The sequence below is a fragment of the Capricornis sumatraensis genome, chromosome 16, assembly GCF_032405125.1.
Source record: "Capricornis sumatraensis isolate serow.1 chromosome 16, serow.2, whole genome shotgun sequence".
In the NCBI taxonomy this organism is placed as follows: Eukaryota; Metazoa; Chordata; class Mammalia; order Artiodactyla; family Bovidae; genus Capricornis; species Capricornis sumatraensis.
In genome coordinates this window covers 46,857,557-46,873,426 of record NC_091084.1, presented here as the reverse complement: position 1 = coordinate 46,873,426, position 15,870 = coordinate 46,857,557, and the positions used below count along the sequence as shown (strand labels likewise).

The following is a 15,870-nucleotide window of genomic DNA, read 5'->3' as shown; positions in this document are numbered from 1 at the left end:
GAGAAAAGACATACCATGCAAATGGAAATCAAAAGAAAGCTGGAGTAGCAATACTTATAGACGAAATAGACTTAAAGACTGTTAAAAGAGACGACCAATGGATCACTGAAGAAATCAAAGAGGAAATAAATACCTAGGCACAAATATGAAAACACAATGTTCCAAAACCCTGCGATGCAGCAAAAGCAGTTTTAAGAGGGAAGTTTATAGTGATACAAGCTTACCTCAGGAAACAAAAGTTCTCAAACAACCTAACGTTGCACCTAAAGCAACTAAAGAAGAATGAACAAAACACAAAGTTAGCAGAAGGAAAGAAATCATAAAGATGGGAGCGGGAATAAATGAAATGGAGGCTACAAAACAATAGAAAATATCAGTGAAACGAAAAGCTGGTTCTTTGAAAAGATACACAAAAATTGCTAAACCTTTGCCAAGACTCATCAAGAAAAAAAAAAAGAAGCCTAAATCAGTAAAGTCAGAAATGAAAGTTAACAACTGACACCATGGAAATGCGAAGGATTGCAAGAGGCTATTTCAAGCAACTATGAGCCAACAAAAAGGACAATCTGGAAGGAATGAACAAAGTTAGAAAGGTATGATCTCTCAAGACTGAACCAGGAAGAAAGAAAATATGAACAGACCAATTACCAGTTATGAAATTTGAATCAGTAACTTTAAATTTCCCCCAACAAACAAAAGTCACACATGAATTCTATCAAACATTAGAGAAGAGATAACACTTACCCTTCTGAAACTATTCCAAAAAATCGGAGACAAAGGAACACATCTGAACTCATTCTATGAGGCAATTGTTATCCTGATAATGAAAATCAGACAAAATTATCACAAAAAAAGAAAATTAAAAACACTTATCACTGATGAGCATAGCTGCAAAAGTTCTCAGCAAAATACTAGCAAACCTACCCCCAACAATACGTTAAAAGGATTGTACACCATGATGAAGTGGGAACTATCCAAGGGCTGCAGAGATTTTTTTCAGTATCTACAAATCAATCAGTGAGATACACCACATTCACAAACTGAAGAATAAAAACCACAGGATCATCTCAATAGATGCACAAAAAGCTTTTGATAAAACTGAACATCCATTTGATAAAAATTCTCCAGAAAGTGGGCATAGAAGGAATATACATAAACATAATAAAGGCTATACATAGCTTTTCATGGCTAGGTATAGCTAACGTCATAGTCAACAGTGAAAAGCTGACAGCATTCCCTCTAAGATCAGGAACAAAACAAAGATATCCATTCTCACCTCTTTTATCCAAGTGTTTTGGAAGTCCCAGCTGCAGCAATCAAAGAAAAAGGAAATAAAAGGAATCCAAACTGAAAAAGAATTAAAACTGTCACTGTTGCAGATGACTCTATATAGAAAGTACTAAAGGCAGGACCGCGTTACTGGAGGTCATCAGTGAATTCGGTAAAGTTGCAGGATACAAAGTTAATACATAGGTGTTTGTAATAACCACCCCTAACCCACCCACCACTCCAGAATAGGACTTGGCATTTAGAGAATGCTAACAAAGACGCACCTCTTACCTCCATTTGTTGTGCCAAGTACAAGGAATCTAGGATTCCTGGGGCCCACCTTGACTACTGCCCTGATGTGTATTTTAAACACCATTCACATTTCAGGGTCTCCTACAAGAGAAGGGAGCGTGCATGCGGAGGGTGCCTGAGCACTCTAATAGGTCTGGCCTTAAAAACCGCACTCTAGGAAGAATGGGGTCAAGAGAAATTATCACAAGTTGACGTGACCCCATGTGGATTCTCCTGGAGTTCTGCCCCAGCATTTTTGACAGTTCTGACCTCCCAAGGACACAAGATGCCAGTTCACATGTGGAGCAAGCCAAGGCCTTCTACCTGTCCAGCGGGTCATCCTCAGACCCATACTCATGGGCTATCTGCCTTGCCCTGACTTTTATCTCACTGAACTATGGGAAAAGATACTGAAAGGGAGTTCCTTCAAACCTCACCAGGCAAAGAGGCCCCAGAAGCCCCTTTATCTCCTGCCTCTCGAACCTTTTTCTTAGGCCCACACCAAAAGAGAGCTTACCCGAGGGTACATGACAAGGGTCTTTGGATACTTCCCAGGTTAACGTGGTAAAGCTGAGCTCACCGTGAACCATGAACAGGACCAGGCAAATCAGGAAAGAGCAAGAGAGGCTTTAGTAGGTGAAAATCATGTCCTTGGTATAACCCAGTTTCTTCAGGTTAGGGTGAGCAGCTGTCTGGATCAGGGGTGGTGGGCCACACACCAGGATGAGCGTGGACTCCCCAGGGGGAGGGAGGTGCTCCTTGATCATGTCCTTGGTAATGAAGCCTGAGCTGTACTTCCAGTCTGAGGTTTAAGCATAAAAAAGCTGTTGGCGGAGCCAGTTTGCATCCTTGACCCCAGGCCTCCTACCCTCCCTCCCTTAAGCCTGGGAGCTTTGTTGGCCAAAGCTTAGGCATCTGTGCTGCTGTTTTCTGCAGAAACATGAGAGTAGAGGATGTGGGTGGGTCCAGGCAGCCCTCTTAAGTATTTACCCCAGATCCCAGGCTCACTGCTGGGATTCTGAGTCCCTGGCTGGTGTCTGCCGGCTGTAAGCACTGACGAGGGTGAACAGCACAGTGAGACAGATGCACCCACGTGTAGTGTGAATCCAGGCAGGGAGAGGGAACTGTGCCTGGCAGAGGGCCTGTGGTGTCTGGGGGCCGGCTCAGTTGCATGGCACTCTCTGCTGGCCAGAGAGCTCTATGACAAGGCAGGCCTAAGTGCTGTGTGGGAGAGGCAGCCTGCCAGCAGTGTGAGGTCTCTGCAGGGTGCGGTGTACACTGCGGCCGCTGGGTGCTGGCTGGGGCTGCAGCCGCTGTCTGCGGTTCAACTTGCAACGACTGCTGTCCTAGGTGAGGTGAACGGTGCCAGGTAAAGGGGTAAGTCTCCATCCTGGATGCAGTGAGTGATGACTCTGGGATGCTGTGTGGAGTGGGTGCTCAGCGTAACCCAGGGATCCCTCTGATGTCACGGGGCAGTGTGTGGAGTGCCGCTGAGATGCTGGACACCTACCCTCTCCTGCCCTTACAAACAAGTCAGCCCAAATCATCTCTCTCTCAAATTCCTGCATTTCCCAGTAGGGACATAGCCCAAGGCCTCAGCCACGAAGCTCACAACCAATCAACCAACCCAGGGACTGGTTGGGTCCAAGGTTGGAGCTGACCCATGGTGGGGACAAAAGGGGACCATACCAACAGGAGGCCTGTCCAGTGTGTACCACAGGTTGAACTGCGTTGGATGAGTTCTGGCAACTTCTTCAAGCTCATTTCTCATCAAGATATCCTCCTCTGTCTAGGGAAAAAAAAAAGGCAGCATGAGCCGAGCTCCTCCAGGGCATCCTACTTGTTCCCCACACTACGCACGTGGGTCCGCACATTCCTGTGCCAGTCATCCAGTACTAGCTTGAGTGCTACCTGCAGACTCTGGGGCAACAAGTTCTGCTGAGGCTCCGGCACAACAAACACCCTCTGGTGGAGGGAAGCGGTGGGTGACTGCCCTCCACCTGGAAGGCTGTGTCTGAGCACTGGGCATCCCGGCCCAGCTCCTGCATCCACCTTGAGTGCCAGGCAAGGCAAAGCCAGGAGAGCTACCGCAGAGGAAGGCAGAGGCTGTAGCCTCCACTAGGGAAAGTGAGCAAAGCCAAAAGATCTGTTGCAGGCTCAGAGATTTGCTGCACACGAGTCCTGGACCTTAAAACTCGTCACAATCCTTGTCCTAACAGTTTCACATCTAGGATTCTGTTTAAGAAAATAATCTGTGATCATGCCTAGGCACACTTACTCATCACTGTGTCATTTATAACCATGAAAACTGAGAGTAGCCTGGAAAAGGAAATTTAGTAAATGATGGTACAACTTGATATAGACTGATAAAAGTATTTACAAAGTAATAATGAGAAGAAAATGCCTGTGAGGTAATATTGAGTGGAAAAAAATGAAAAACTATAATTGTGACTATACAGCACGTATAGGACAAAGACAAAAAAATGAAGTAAATTATTCATATGCTTCTGTATTTCCTGAAATTTCCACTAAAGGCATCTATGATTTTATATTGGGGAAAAGCACAGAACTATGTATTAAAGAAGGAAAGCTAGTGCTTATGGTTGGTTGGGGAGACAGAGTTAAAAAAACAAACACATAAACAAATGGAAAAACAGGCCTAGACTCAGTTTCTCTGGCTGCCAGCGGCCCTGCTTGAGCCCAGAAGCCCTTCCACAGCCGCAGGCACAGATTAGCAGGAGCTCAGTGAGCAGGCAGGGGCTGCAAACAGTGGAACATTATTTCCCTGTTCAGGGCTGACTCAGCAGAACTGACCTGCTTGGCGAAGATGAGGGACATCACGGTCTTGTCACTGGGCCTCCTGGTGACGCAGCGGATGAGCTGCAGCATGGGCGTGATCCCTGGAACACAGTGAGCACGCAGGCCGGCTTCCCTTCCCCCTCTGATGCCCACCATCCCTGCTCAGCAGCAGCTTCACAGGTTCCCTTGATCTCGATTACTTTTCTCACTTCTGTGCCCAGAACTCAACATGCAGAACTGCCCTTCATCTTGGTTTCTCTTCTAACGCAACAGTCCATCAAAAGCCCTTCTCACTTTCACACAGCAGCATCGGCTTTGAAACTGGACTGCATTTTACGTCCCGCTCCCTCACTGTCTGAGCTTTTTAGTGTCCTCGTTTGTAAAACAGAACCAATGACAAGTAAATGTGATAGTTTTTTTTAATGCCCATTATGGTGCCTGGCGCGTAGTAGTTCACATTACACGATTGTTCTCATCTGTCAGGCATTCATTTTCAAGGGATAGGGAGTGTCAGGCCTGAATAGGATCCAGGAGCCCTTGGGAGCCCATGTGTGGGCCAGCCCAGTCTGCCCCCCAAACTCACCTTAGAAGCTCCAGGGGCTCCTGGTGTAGCCCTCATGTTGGTTGAGGGGAGCAGGACATCCAAGGTCAGAGTCAAGAACTGCCATTGACTTTGCATCCCCATTTCAAACAGCCAGGGAAAGAATCTCTTACATCGCCTCTTCCAGGACCATGACTCCAAAGTGAGAAAGGTCTCAGGGTTCACCCTGTGGCTGAAGCCCCCAGTAGCCCCTTACCTGTGCCCCCAGCAATCATTCCCAGCTGATGCACCAGTTTAGTTTCAGGCTCACTTGTTTTGTATGGTTTGAATACAAACTTCCCTGAAATCACAAGAGGGTGCTTCTCATGTCTACAACTTGCACGAACATCATCATGGGCCTCCTCAGCCAGCCCTGGTCCACCAGGGCCCAAAGCGGGAATAGAGCTGGGGCATTCTTGGGGAGTAACTATCTTTTCTCCTGAGGAAGGAGGAAGGCATGCTGAAGATAACATGGAGCCTCACAGAGCACTCTCACCCAAGCTAGTGAATGAGTAAGTGACGAGTGTGTGAGTAAATGGATGGGTGTGCATTCCTTCTACCCATCAACCCTTGATCCACTTTTCAGCAACAGCCAAGTGCCTTTTGTGCATCAGGCATTGTGCTGGAGATACAGTTATGAGGAAATACCAAATCACCCCTTTACCTTCATGAACCTTATAATCTCATAAAGTGGGTATGTGAATGAATGTATGAAGACTTCAAGGACAAGAGCATGTGACTCAAACCTTAGGCGTTTTCTAGAATGATGCAACAAGAGTGGGGATATTCCTCCCAGTTTGGAGGCCTAGTGTGAAGCTCCCAGTACCTGACCCATGATAGAACAGGCTCCCAGATGGCCCTTGAAAAAGGATGGTGTCCCCAGTTTTCATGTTCTCCAAGTACTGAGTCATCTTCCCCCCTTCTGGGTGATTAGGATGCACATTTTTGAAGTAGATCTGAAAAATAAAGCAGCACAGTTTTCACACCTTTAGACCCGAGACTGCAGCCACATACAACTCAGGAATATATTTGCTACCAGAAACTGTCAGAGCAAATCCACTGTGCTCACGGTTGCTCTGAGCAACCCCTGAAGACTTCGCTAGGGCGACAGCTTCACTGTTAAATGCCACTGCCAGGAAGCCCTGTCCAGCGCATGCACCCCTTCTCCACCCACTGCCCTGAACAGGCTTGCGACAGTGAGGCAGCTGGACATGGCAGGCATCCATTACCTTGATGACGAAGTCCACAAAGCCTAGGTCATCATCACTGGACACAGGCGTGTAAGCCCTGACCACCAGAACACCGTCAATTTTGGCCAAGAGATGAACATAGTTACCTACAGAAAAGACACCACATGTTAAGACAGCAGGGCCAGCCTAAACAGGACCCAGAGTTTCTCTAAAGCAGCGGTCCCCAACGTGTTTGGCACCAGGGACTGGTTTTGTGGAAGACAAATTTTCCACAGACCAGGGCAGAAGAGTGGTCTGGGGATGGTTCAAGCACATTGCATTTATTGTGCACTTTATTTCCATTTTGTGGCAATCTCAGGATATTCCACCGTGACTTTAGGGCTAGGATTTGGGTTCCTATGGGAATCTAATGCCGCTGCTGATCTGACAGGAGGCAGAGCTCAGGCAATAATGTGAGCGATGGGGAGCGGCTGTAAATAGACAAAGCTCCACTCGCTGGCCTACCGCTCACCTCCTGCTGTGCAGCCTGGGTCCTAACAGGCCACGGACCAGTACCTGATCATGGCTGGGGACTCCTGCTCTAAAGGGTTGAGCTTACAGGGGTGAGGGGGTGCACAGTGTGGCAGGGTGCATGGGAGGAGGACCAAGAAGGGAAGGAGTCCAAGTCCAGGATGCCTGGATCCTAGGCCTGCCCTTATCACCACATGTGCAACCCTGAACAAGTCACTTCACCCCATACACCTGCCCTGACTCTGTCATTGTGCTTACTGTGTCCAAATACTCTGTGGAGCAGGAAGAGCTAACTAAAGTTGGAGGCTGAGTATTAAAAATTATAGAAAAGTGTTTCGTTTTTAAAGCAAAACATGCTGCCTTCATAAAGTCATTTCTTCCTAGACTGGATGTATCCCTGGGGTCTAAGAATGAATCACAGCCCCCTCATCTGTATCCTGCTGCCTGGGATGGAGCAGGCCTGGGCTCACAGGTATGTGGAGCCTCAGGATTTAGATATCCATAGACCATGAGTTCCAGCAGAAGCACTGTCTCCCTGGCCCATGGCTCTGCTGAAGGGCAGAGTGAAGTTTTGAACCACGTAATTCTGCCTCTCCGAGGTAGACATGAGCAGACCACGGTGGCCAGAGTCCTATGGATTCAGCAACACATGATGAGCTGGGCCACTCAGGTTTCTGTTGGATCCAACCTGGGAGACTTAAGTGACTAAGGCAATAGTGGTGAGGTCAAAAGCTGCAATCAAGAGATGGCAAGAGGCAAGGGCAAGAGGAAGTTCTGTGCGAGAGTATCTGAGGGAGGAGAAGCCGTGTGTGCACAGGACAACAGAGAATATGCAGACAGAAGCAAAGATCCAGGGAGAAGGAGGAGAAGGGAAGGAGGAAAAGGATGGAGGGGGCATAAACCAACATCTTTGAGGGGCCCTAAAGCCTGACTATGGGTTAAGAAAGAACAGGCTTAGGATGGATAGACAACAAGGACTTACTGTATAGCACAGCAAACTATACTTAATATCCTGTGATAAACCATCATGCGAAAGAATATGAAGAAGAAGATATAAAACTGTCACTTTGAAATTAACAGAACATTGTAAATCAACTTTACTTCAATAAAATTTAAAAAAGGACTAGCTCAATGTCTCCGGCTATGGCCTGGTTGCTCACCAGGGATACCCAGGAATAAACACCTGCAGCAGCTTCTTGCTGAGAACTCATTTGATGCTGGAAAGCTCAGAAAGGCTCTTTCAGATGCAGACAACCTGGGCCTGGCATGGCAGCAACCTCAAAGAAAATGGGTCCACAACTGGTCCCGACCCCCCATCTCTGACCAGCTTCATTTCAGCAGAGCTGGGATGCATGAGCACTCCTTGAGTCTTCGTAGCCGACTCTCCCAGAAGCCTCTAAACTACGTTTCCCACTAACTGTGCACTGCCCACACCAGGACTGAGGAGAGTGGGTCATGGCAGTTTCTAAGAAATTCTACTTCTCAAAGGTTTTCATTCTTTAGCTTTCTTGCCAATAGGACTGACCTCAGAGGCCAGGCAGAGGGCTGGAAAGCAAGCTGACACTCAGCTCTTAGGGCTGAAGAAGAGAGGAAGAAGCAAGGAGGCTCAGGGGCCAGGCTGACTGCCTGGTGGGTCATTCCCTCACTTGAAGAGGTGACGTCAAGGTTCTGTCCCCTGCGCACAGGACAAGCAGGCTCTGGATGAGGATCTCCACCAGGAAGGCAAACAGCACTAGCAGTTCGTACAAAGTTTCAGGCTCTGGGCCTGGCAGACACTAAGACGGACTCAGCCAGCTGGTGGTGGTACAGATTGGCGTTGCTGTGCTCAGTTGCTCGGTCATGTCCGATTCTGTGTGACCCTATGGACTGTAGCCTGCCAAGCTCTTCCGTCCATGGGATTTTCCAGGCAAGAATACTGGAGTGGGTTGCCATTTCCTACTCCAAGGGATCTTCCTGACCCAGGGATCAAACCTGCATCTCCTGCATTGGCAGGCGGCTTCTTTACCACTGTGCCCCCTGGGAAGCCTGGTGGTACAGATTAGAAATCGTATTAACTCGGAACCCTAGGACTGTTCAGGCTCGTACCCACAACGGGTACCTGTGTGTGTGGATGGGTCTGAAGTCCCCGCTGAGAATCCATGTAGTGGGGTCGGGGGAGGACACCAATTTCCTCCTGCCTCTCCAAACATTCAGGGCCTTTCTCCCTACAGTAGGGGAACATCAATTCCTCCCATCCCTCCCAAGTGCACAGCACTTTACAGTTTGAATTTCACATCCATCTGCCACTTCTCACAATACCACCAGTGGCAGACAGGCCTGGGAAGCCCCATTTTATAGACAGAGGCTCAGAGAGGTGAGGGACTTGCCTACACTTGCCCAGCAAGGAGCTGACAATGGGATCTTAGACATTCTGACTCTAGAGTTGCTTCTTTTCAATGCTCATCACAGTATCAGTGCTGTGTCAGCCCACATGGAACAATGAGAAGGGGAATGGACTGTCCCCAAGCCCATCTCCCCAGCTCTCTGAGCTTACGTGGCTCAAGCAAGGTAGCAGGGTAACCTCTGCACCTCAGCCGAGTTTCTGATGGGAGCAGAGTGCCTGCAGCACCCAGGTCCCGGTGGTGACAAAACCCCACTCACCTACAGGAAGCCCTAAGGCTTGGTCCAAGGAGGGCAGTCCAAAGCGAAACCTCCGAGTGTTGTGGCTGATTTGCTGATAAAGCAGAGACAGGCTCTGTCAGCTTTCTGGAAGTCTTGCTGGGCAGCTCAGATGCCTAGGAAAGGAGCTCTCCACACACATACACAGACATGTGTATACTCTGGAGAGCAAACCAGGGGCCACGAATGCCCACCCCACTGCCCTGGCCTCCCCAGCCACCACATGCCCCACACCTTGTCTTCCTCTCACATCACCCCATCCCCATCCCTGACAGCAGAGGGGGAGGGCTGCCCCATCACCTCTTTCTCAATCAAAGGCAGTGGGTACTTGGTATCAGAGTTCTGTAAGGTGATGTGACGAGTCTTCATCACGTTCTTGCTCTTCAGGGCAAGCAGGAGCACAGTGATCCCAATAACAGTGACAGCAAAGAGCAGGGACGGGTCCTACCGGACACAATGTGAGCAGGCCCCTCAGGTCCTGCCTGCCTTGGGCAGCACAGCCCTCAGGCTCGGCGGAACCCTCTCCACACCAAAGGCATGTGTGAAGCTGGACTGTGCCTGAAACTAGGCAGAAGTAAAGGTGCCAGAATGGAAGGCGGGCTGAGCCTCCGGCGGACCTGAGTGTGGGGAGGGGCCAGCTGCAGATCAGACTAGCTGGGAGGTGTTAAACTCCCAGCCAGATGGCCCAGGAGTGCTAATGTCACCAGACCTTTCAAGCCCATCTATCTCTATTTTGTCTACAGTCTAGGGTGCAAGCCCTGGAAGTCTCTCCCTTGAGGTGGAGGGGGTGCTTCTAATACACAATTTGGAATGAAGGCCTCAATCCTCAGGGACAGAGCCTAAGAGGGGGGATTAGCTGTTGATATCTAAGAGGTATAGGGCTCCCCTCCCCTACTCCCTCCTTCCAGGTCCGGCAAAGGCAGAGGTAGGGGTGGGGTGAGTACCCCCGGTGCCAGAGCTGCTCCAGGTCTTTGCTCAGAATCCACCAACTCCCACCCTTAGCAAGAGTGTCCTTGCTCACAACCTGCCAACCCCCACCCTACCCACCCTTAGCAGGAGTGGACATAAATCTTTAAGTTGAAGGGTTCAGAGATAAAGGAAGTTATATGCACACACAAAAGGAAAAAAAGAAAAAAACAGATGGAACCAGTTGAGACCACAATGGCAATGAATCTGACCTCCAGCAGACCCTGAGTCCTCATTTTGCTATATGAGCATATTAAATGATACACCTATTAGTAGCTGGGCTTCCCTGGTAGCTCAGCTGGTAAAGAATCCACCTGCGATGCAGGAGATCACTGTTTGATTCCTGGGTCAGGAAGATCCCCTGGAGAAGGGATAGGCTGCCCACTCCAGTATTCTTGGGCTTCCCTTGTGGCTCAAAGAGTAAAGAATCTGCCTGCAATGCAAGAGACTGGGTTTGATCCCTGGGATGGGAAGTTCCCCTGGAGGAGTGCATGGCAACCCACTCCAGTATTCTTGCCTGGAGAATCCCAAGGACAGAGGAGCCTAGTGGGCTCACAAAGAGTAGGACATGACTGAGCGACTAAGCACAGCACAGCACTGGTAGCCAGGACCAGACATTAAGGGCCAAAAATGGATAAAAAGGGGGTAGCACCCCACTCCCTCATAAAAAGCTCTGCCCCTTCCCCATAGACTAATGCATTTTATCCTTGTTACCCTTTAAATACACACTGCCAGGTGGGCAAGGAGTTGATCTGTGAACTTAGTTCCCTCTTCTCCATTCTTTGGCCACTGAATCAAGCTTGTGCCTTATACTCGCCTACGCAAACCCGAGTGGAAGAGGCACTCCCTGCCACCAAGCGAGGGCCCCAGCTGAATTCCCTAACAGCTGATTTGGGATACTCCGTTACCTTAGCACCCAGGATACACCCACACCCGTCGAGGCAAGCCAGTGAGGCCTTGGCACTCACCTGCCAGGGACTCCGCGGGGCTCCCGCATCCGCCCCCCACCCTGCCACCCCTCCAGCGAGAGGCCCGCCGGCAGGTGGATTTGGGAAAGGTCCTCCCGGCCCTCTTCTCACGCTGGGAGATCCCCGCCCCGCACCGGGCCTTCTCAGGCTCCGCCCCGCCCAGTGCCGGCCCCTCCCAGGCCGGCGGGGTGACACCGTCTCTCGGCTCAAGGCCTGCGGGTCCGGGGGACTCTGCCCGGCTCCCGCCCTGGCTTCTCTGGCCGCTTCCCGCCAGGCCCCCTGCTGCTGGGAACCCACCCGGAACCAGCCGCTGAACATGCCGGAGGGGCGCTGTCTGGGAGGCGGGGAGGACTCCGGGGACAGGAGCTAGGCCTGGAAACGGGCACCCAGGACGGTGGGTGGGCCGCTCTGTCGTCCCCACCCTGAGGGCCAGTGTTCCGAAGCTTCCTTCTCGCGGGATTCCGGCTCTGCTCCAGCCCTGTCCCCAGGACCCCAATCCAGGGGCTTCCAGGCCGGAGCTGAGGCCCCTCCCTGGGAGCTGGGGCCTGCCTGGCTCCTCGTTTAACATCCCTGTTTATTACGGGGCTGCCTCTCCATCCTGGTCCTCTCGCCGGACACGCTGAGCAGCTCTGGTGGAGAACTTCCTCTACTTGCTTGTTTACACAAGGCAAGGCTGGAGGAAGTCTCTGCTGGTCAAAGAAATGGGAATCCACTCCAATTCAGAAAGCACAGAAATATATACGGCAGACATCCATAATGAGCTCCTACTCTGAGCCTAGTCCTTGACCAGCTGTTTGGAGGGGGCAGGCGGTGATTGAGTTGAAGAGGACAAAGCATTCATTCGTTCTCTGTTGGGAGAGATGATTGGTACCCAACGCAAGCCCAAAGAGGGTACAGAATGGCAGGGGTAGATACCTTGAGGGGGACTTCACAGCAAATTTCAGAACCTTGGTGGTCCCCTCCCCCCGTCAATTCTCCCATCACCAGTGGCAAGGGTGAATCCTTGCCTCCAGGGCCCGAGTAAGACAGAGAAGCCAAGAAATGGACTCCACTCCCAGCCCCACACACCACCAGGCACATGCATAATGGAAGCCTCTCCACCCCAACACCTGCAGGTGCCAGCATTTCATTGTCAGACACTTTAATTTTTGGCAATCTATTAGACAAGAGCCCAGTTTTGGGCCCTGGAAGGGGTCCGCCTTCCTGCAACAAATGGCGACTCTGGTGGGATTCTTCTTCGCTGAGGCTGACATCCTGACCACTCGGGGTACTCAGGGGCCAGCTTGCCTGCCAATGGACCAGACCCAGCGGCTGCAACTGAGACCCTTTTGTCCCTGGTCTCCTCCTGACGCGGACAACTGGCCAGAGTGCCCCGACCGGTAAGGAACAAGAGACTTTATTGACCTCTCTCCCCTTCCCTCTCTCTTTCCTCTCCTTAACCCTTCCTATCCTTCCCTGTTTTTCTAGTCCCCCAGTCCTGGATGCAGGAATCTGGTTGAACGGCCCTCAGCCTGAGCTGAGGATTGGAGACAGATCACCTCCTCTTGGCAGAGAACTCGAATTCTGGTTCTGGTCTGTTCTGGTTTCTGGTAGGGCCGAGTTCCAGTCCTCCCTTCCCTGGAGGCCCAGGGAAAAGTCCCATAACGCCTGGGTATCTGTAGGTGGCAGGAGACTATAAGGCCACCCCTTTCGCGCCCTCCCACCCCGGCCTCCTCCCCTTTCTTCTTTCAACATGGCTTCCTTTCCTCCCTTGAAATCTTTGATGTTAGTACATGGATCTGAAGTTCTGTGTCTCTATAGGAGGTTTTCTGAGAGACTGTATTTTGTATTTAAGGGCTTCCCTGGTGGTGCAGAGGTTAAAGCATCTGCCTGCAATGTGGGAGACCTGGGTTTGATCCCTGGATCAGGAAGATCCCCTGGAGAAGGAAATGGCAACCCACTCCAGTATTCTTGCCTGGAGAATCCCATGGATGGAGGAGCTTGGTGGGCTACAGTCCATGGGTCGCAAAGAGTCGGACACAACTGAGTGACTTCACTTTCACTTATTAATTGTAAAATGATGGCTTGTGAACTAGTTTCATTACCTAATTACTAAGGAGGTTGAACATCTTACTTTTTTTTCTCATGGAGTTTCTTTCTTTGAAAAAAAAAATGATGCCTGCTTATGACTTTTGCCCATCTTTGTATTGAGTTGTCTTTTTCTCACTGATTTTTAGGAGTCACATATATTTTAGAGATTGCTTCTTTGACAATTATATCAGTTACAGATGTTTCCTCCTGGTCGACAGCTACTCTTCCTTCTTTTCTTCCATAGTGTTTTTTCTTTCTCCCTCCATCTTTGGATAGAAGTTTGTAATCATAACATGGTCAAATGTATCAATCTTCAATCTTTTTCCCCTTATGGTTAGTGCTTTTTGTGACTTATCTATTCCTACTCAAGGTCAAAATATTCTATATTTTCTCTGGCAAGACTTAAAGTTTTTTCCTTTTAAGTTTTTCAATCACCCAGAATTGATTTCTATGTACGATGTGAAGTACACAGAATCCAGTTTAATTTTTTCTATATGGATTATGCATTGTCTTGGTAACATTTATTGTATTGCTTGCACCTGATCACTAACCTGCAATGCCACCGCTGTCAAATATCAGTTGTTACATATTTATGAGTCCAGTTCTGGCCTCCCTGTTCTCTTACATTGATCTGGTTGCCCATCTCCTGTGACAGTGCCATAGTTCTCTAATTTCAATAGTTTATAACAACTGTTTATATCTTTTACTCTTATTTGGGTTTCAGTTCAAATATTACTTCCTTAGAGATGCCTGTTCCAATGCCCCAATTTAAGGATATGTACATATTACATTCTATTCATAGCTGTTACTTTGGTTTGTAGCTGCTATTTCTGAGTATTTGTTAAATGTCTGACTCACATTAGTCTGGAAATCCCACTATGGCAGAGATTTTGTGTCCCCAGGGCTTAGTACAGTGACTGTCATGTAGATAACATTTAATAAATATTTAACAAAGGAGTGAATGCATCCATCTTTGCTATGTAGCATTTAGCACACTGCCTGACACAGAGTAGATACTTTTAAATACAATGCACAGTAGATGCTCCAAAAATACTGAAGAAAGAACCAATCCTTTCCGAAAGTACTCTGTATGCCTTGCTTGCTTAATTTGTCTCTGTAAGATGTATCACCAGGTGATAAACTACATATCTTACCTACTAGCCTACTGTCTCTCTCTTCCTGCCAGGATATAAGCTCCATGAGGACAGGATTTACTTTGCTTTAACTCCTAGAACAGTGCCTAGGATTTATTGCATGAATGAATGAATGAACTTCATTTTTTCCTTTGATTCAATTAAAAGTCTTTATTGGCTTTGGAATCTAAAGATGCCTCACTTTGTTTTATGGCTTTCTTAGTGTTTTGCCTTTACCCTCTAGTCTCTCTTCTCATGTTCCCTGCATAGCATGGTCCCTCTGTGTGACCAGAGGGGCAGATGGCACATCTTGCTTTCCTTAATCTTGGGGCAGAATGAACATGAAAGTGTTAGTCACTCAGTCATGTCTGACTGTTTGCAACTCTATGGACTATAGCCCGCCAAGCTCCTCTCCAGGCAAGAATACTTGAGTTGGTAGCTATTCCCTTCTCCAGGGGATCTTCCAGACCCAGGGATCGAACCCGGGTCTCCTCCATTGCAGGCAAATTCTTTATTGTCTGAGCCACAAAGGCAGGCATTTATCTGGGCTCCCAGTAATTTCAAGAGGGTGATGATTCCCCTATCTCCTCAGCTCTTCTACATGCTTTTTATGGGTCCCTCAGATGCTCCTGTGCGGCCAGATTTTGGTTCATCTTCTACTCATTTCCTGAAATAGACCATGAGCACATGTCTCACTCCCCACATCCCCAGCTTGGTAAGAGAGCCCAGCAAAGAGAAGCCCCTCAGCAAGTGTTAGCTGGAAAAAAAAGAAAGAATGAACATCTGTTGTCACTATCTGAGCCTGTGTAATGGTACCGAGCCTCTCTCATTGCTGAGAATTCCCTGGGGTAAACCAGTGCTCTGACTAAGTTGACGTTTGGAGTATGTGCTTCTTAAATCACCAGCTTTTGTGGGGTTTTCATTAGCTTTTAACTTTGAAAATGATTTATTTCTATTTTATCCTTTGAACAAATGAGCAACTCTGGCCATTTTAAGCTTAAACTGTGGTAGGCTCAGTAAGAGTCACCGAAATGTACCACATCCCAATCCTGCCTAATGCTTCCTTATAGCTGCAGTGAAGTTAAAGATTTTGGGTTAAGACTTTCCTGGACTGTCTCATGGGCCCACACAATCATGATATTCTTTATAAGAAGGACACAGGAGAGAATTCCCTGGTGGTTCAGTGGCTAAGACTTCATGCTTCCAATGCAGGTCTGGGTTTGATACCTGGTCAGGGAATTAGGTCCCACATCCTGCAACCAGGGTCCTGCATGTCACAACTAAAAGATCTCGTATGTCACAATTAAGACCCAGCACAGCCAAATAAGTAAATAAATACATATTTTTAAATAGAAGGACATAGGAAGGGACAGATAAGAAGGTGAAGTGATGCCAGAAGCTGCAACTGAAGTGACATATTTTGAAGATGGAGGAAT

General features: G+C 48.7%; 1 protein-coding gene across 1 annotated transcript in view; it reads right to left on the bottom strand.

The window, feature by feature from the left end:
- Positions 1-2,189: 2,189 nt before the first annotated feature.
- Positions 2,190-15,870, bottom strand: part of CYB5R2 (cytochrome b5 reductase 2) — a 33,751-nt gene continuing 20,070 nt past the window's right edge. The window contains exons 4-11 of the mRNA XM_068987988.1: positions 9,598-9,741; positions 9,280-9,352; positions 6,169-6,275; positions 5,766-5,895; positions 5,157-5,240; positions 4,375-4,460; positions 3,250-3,349; positions 2,190-2,362 (exon numbers count right to left, since the gene is read on the bottom strand). Coding sequence (XP_068844089.1) covers positions 2,190-2,362; positions 3,250-3,349; positions 4,375-4,460; positions 5,157-5,240; positions 5,766-5,895; positions 6,169-6,275; positions 9,280-9,352; positions 9,598-9,741 — 897 coding nt within the window. The remainder of the gene's footprint in view (positions 2,363-3,249; positions 3,350-4,374; positions 4,461-5,156; positions 5,241-5,765; positions 5,896-6,168; positions 6,276-9,279; positions 9,353-9,597; positions 9,742-15,870) is intronic.